Source organism: Coregonus lavaretus, assembly GCF_964263955.1.
Source record: "Coregonus lavaretus genome assembly, chromosome: 1".
NCBI lineage: Eukaryota > Metazoa > Chordata > Actinopteri > Salmoniformes > Salmonidae > Coregonus > Coregonus lavaretus.
The window spans coordinates 3,584,205-3,586,704 of record NC_139988.1 but is presented as its reverse complement, the minus strand read 5'-3'; the positions used below and the strand labels follow the sequence as shown (position 1 = coordinate 3,586,704).

Below are 2,500 nucleotides of genomic sequence, written 5' to 3'. Positions count from 1 at the left end.
AGCTGGGAAGCTATGGCACTACTACTAAGGTCTGCTACGAGGGACCAATTTAGTCCTGTGGTCCTCTGTAGCTCAGCTGGTAGAGCATGCCGCTTGTAACGCCAAGGTAGTGGGTTCGATCCCCGGGACCACCCATACGTAAAAATGTATGCACGCATGACTGTAAGTCGCTTTGGATAAAAGCGTCTGCTAAATGGCATAGTATTATTATATCTGGAATACCAGGACCTGTGTGTGTAGCAATGGTAGCCCACACACTAATACTCCTATGACAGGGTGTTTTAAGCAGCTCAATCTACGACTAAGTCTAACCACCTGACACACAGCACGGGGTCACACACACTTCCAGGAGGACCTTACTGACCCCACTACTACTCACAGGTAAGAGAGAGACAGAGAGAGAGATGTTGCCCATTCAGAGAGGTGTTGTGTTCATCATCCTGTCATGGGGGGGAAAAAAACACTTTATTTTTCCTTTTTTAATCACCCATTCTTCAACCCTTCCTTAATTTATTACAACGATGATGTCATAACATCAAAAGTGTGTGTGCCTGTAACAACATTTTTTTAAAAATCATCTAAAAAGTTGAGGCCCAGATCTTGTAATATATAAACTAATCATATATAATAAACCATAGAAATATAATTAATAGAATGACTTCTCAATTCCAGTATTTCTCTTTATGTTATAAACGCTGGAATGCGCATCACAGATTTTGACATTTTCATATACATTTCCAAAGACATACAGAGATCATAAACACACATATATATGTTTATGTATCTTACTCTTAACAACAACAACAACAACAACAACAACATAACAACAACATAGTAAACAAGTAAATAAAAAGCGTATTTAATATTATGGATTAATGTATAGAAGAATACAACCATAGCGCCATATCCAGATATCTGTATGGTTTTGGACTGACAGTATTGAACAGATCTGGGTTCAAACAGAGATAGTTATTTAATAACATGCCATTTAGCAGACGCTTTTATCCAAAGCGACTTACAGTCATGTGCTCATACATTTTTACATATGGGTGGTCCCGGGGATCGAACCCACTACCCAGGCGTTACAAGCGCCGTGCTCTACCAATTGAGCTACAGAGGACCACAATAGTTGTAGGACTCAACTTGGATATAACCTGTTTTAGCATGGACGTTGCCAGCGAGGGTTTACACCATTTTAAAGCAGTCAACTGGGTGTGGATTCTAATTGGTTGGGAACAATCAGCCAATGACCAGACAATTGTCTTCTTTTTCAAAATTGGGTGCCGTGGTTTGTAAATAACTTTAATCTATATCACCGCCATGTAAAATGTAAATGTAAAATCTTGTGGCCACAATAAATTAATGACCCACATGATTTGCTTCAGGACTCCAGCACTGCAGGTGGTGGTAAATCACAAATATTAGCTTAAAATGGAGATGGCCTCAATGGCGCTGCCCACGCTGTCACAGACACCATAATGGCACAGATACAAAGACGAGACCTCTTTCCATCTCTATGGGTTCAAATGCTATTTGAAATCATTTAAAATACTTTCTGTGCTTTATTGAGCTTACCAGTTGAAATGGCACTAATAGAAGTCTGACACTCCAGGCGTGCTAAAAACAAATGCCAAATACTATTTGAACCCAGATCTGGTATTGAGTAACAAAGCCTATAAGGGCAAGCGAACTGTAGCAACCAACAACCAAAGGCAGAGAGATTCAGGGCAGAAAACATTGTGCAGTAGCTAGTAACAGTATAGCGTGTGTGTACCTCTCCATTAGAACACGTTTACAATTAGTCCAATGTATGTATTTATATTTTAATATTATTTGTCAGCTCATTGTGTGTGTTCCTGCATCCGTTACAGTGTGTGTGTGTGTGTGTGTGTGTGTGTGTGTGTGTGTGTGTGTGCATGGATGTCCCATACGATGCAGTGTGTGTGTGTGTGTGTGTGTGTGTGCATGGATGTCCCATACGATGCAGTGTGTGTGTGTGTGTGTGTGTGTCCTCACTCTTCAGCCCATTGGACAGCCAGGCAGCCTAAAACCATCGGGAACAGGGCTATCTAGTTTACAGATAATCTTGTAGATGGATTTCTTCCAGCAGGGGTCACTATCTCTCCCAGTCTGTATCGCTGTGTAGAACTCTCTCAGTGCTAACTCTGCTATCTCCACAAACCTGTCAGGAACCTAGAGAGAGAGAGAGAGAGAGGGAGGAAGGAGAGAGGAAGGAGAGAGGGAGTGAGAGAGAGAGAGAGAGAGAGAGAGGAAGGAGAGAGGGAGTGAGAGAGAGAGAGAGAGAGAGAGAGAGAGAGGGAGAGAGAGAGAGAGGAAGGAGAGAGGGAGAGAGAGAGAGAGGAAGGAGAGAGAGAGAGAGAGAGAGAGAGAGAGAGAGAGAGAGAGAGAGAGAGAGAGAGAGAGAGAGAGAGAGAGAGAGAGAGGAGGAAGGAGAGAGGAGAGAGAGAGGAGAGAGGAGAGAGAGAGAGAGAGAGAGGGA

At 42.5% G+C, this 2,500-nt stretch overlaps 1 protein-coding gene across 1 annotated transcript in view; it reads right to left on the bottom strand.

Annotated features, from left to right (window-relative positions):
• Positions 1 to 448: 448 nt before the first annotated feature.
• prox3 (prospero homeobox 3) overlaps positions 449 to 2,500 on the bottom strand; it is a 16,314-nt gene continuing 14,262 nt past the window's right edge. The window contains 1 exon segment of the mRNA XM_084157702.1: positions 449 to 2,193. Coding sequence (XP_084013828.1) covers positions 2,020 to 2,193 — 174 coding nt within the window. The 3' untranslated portion in view covers positions 449 to 2,019.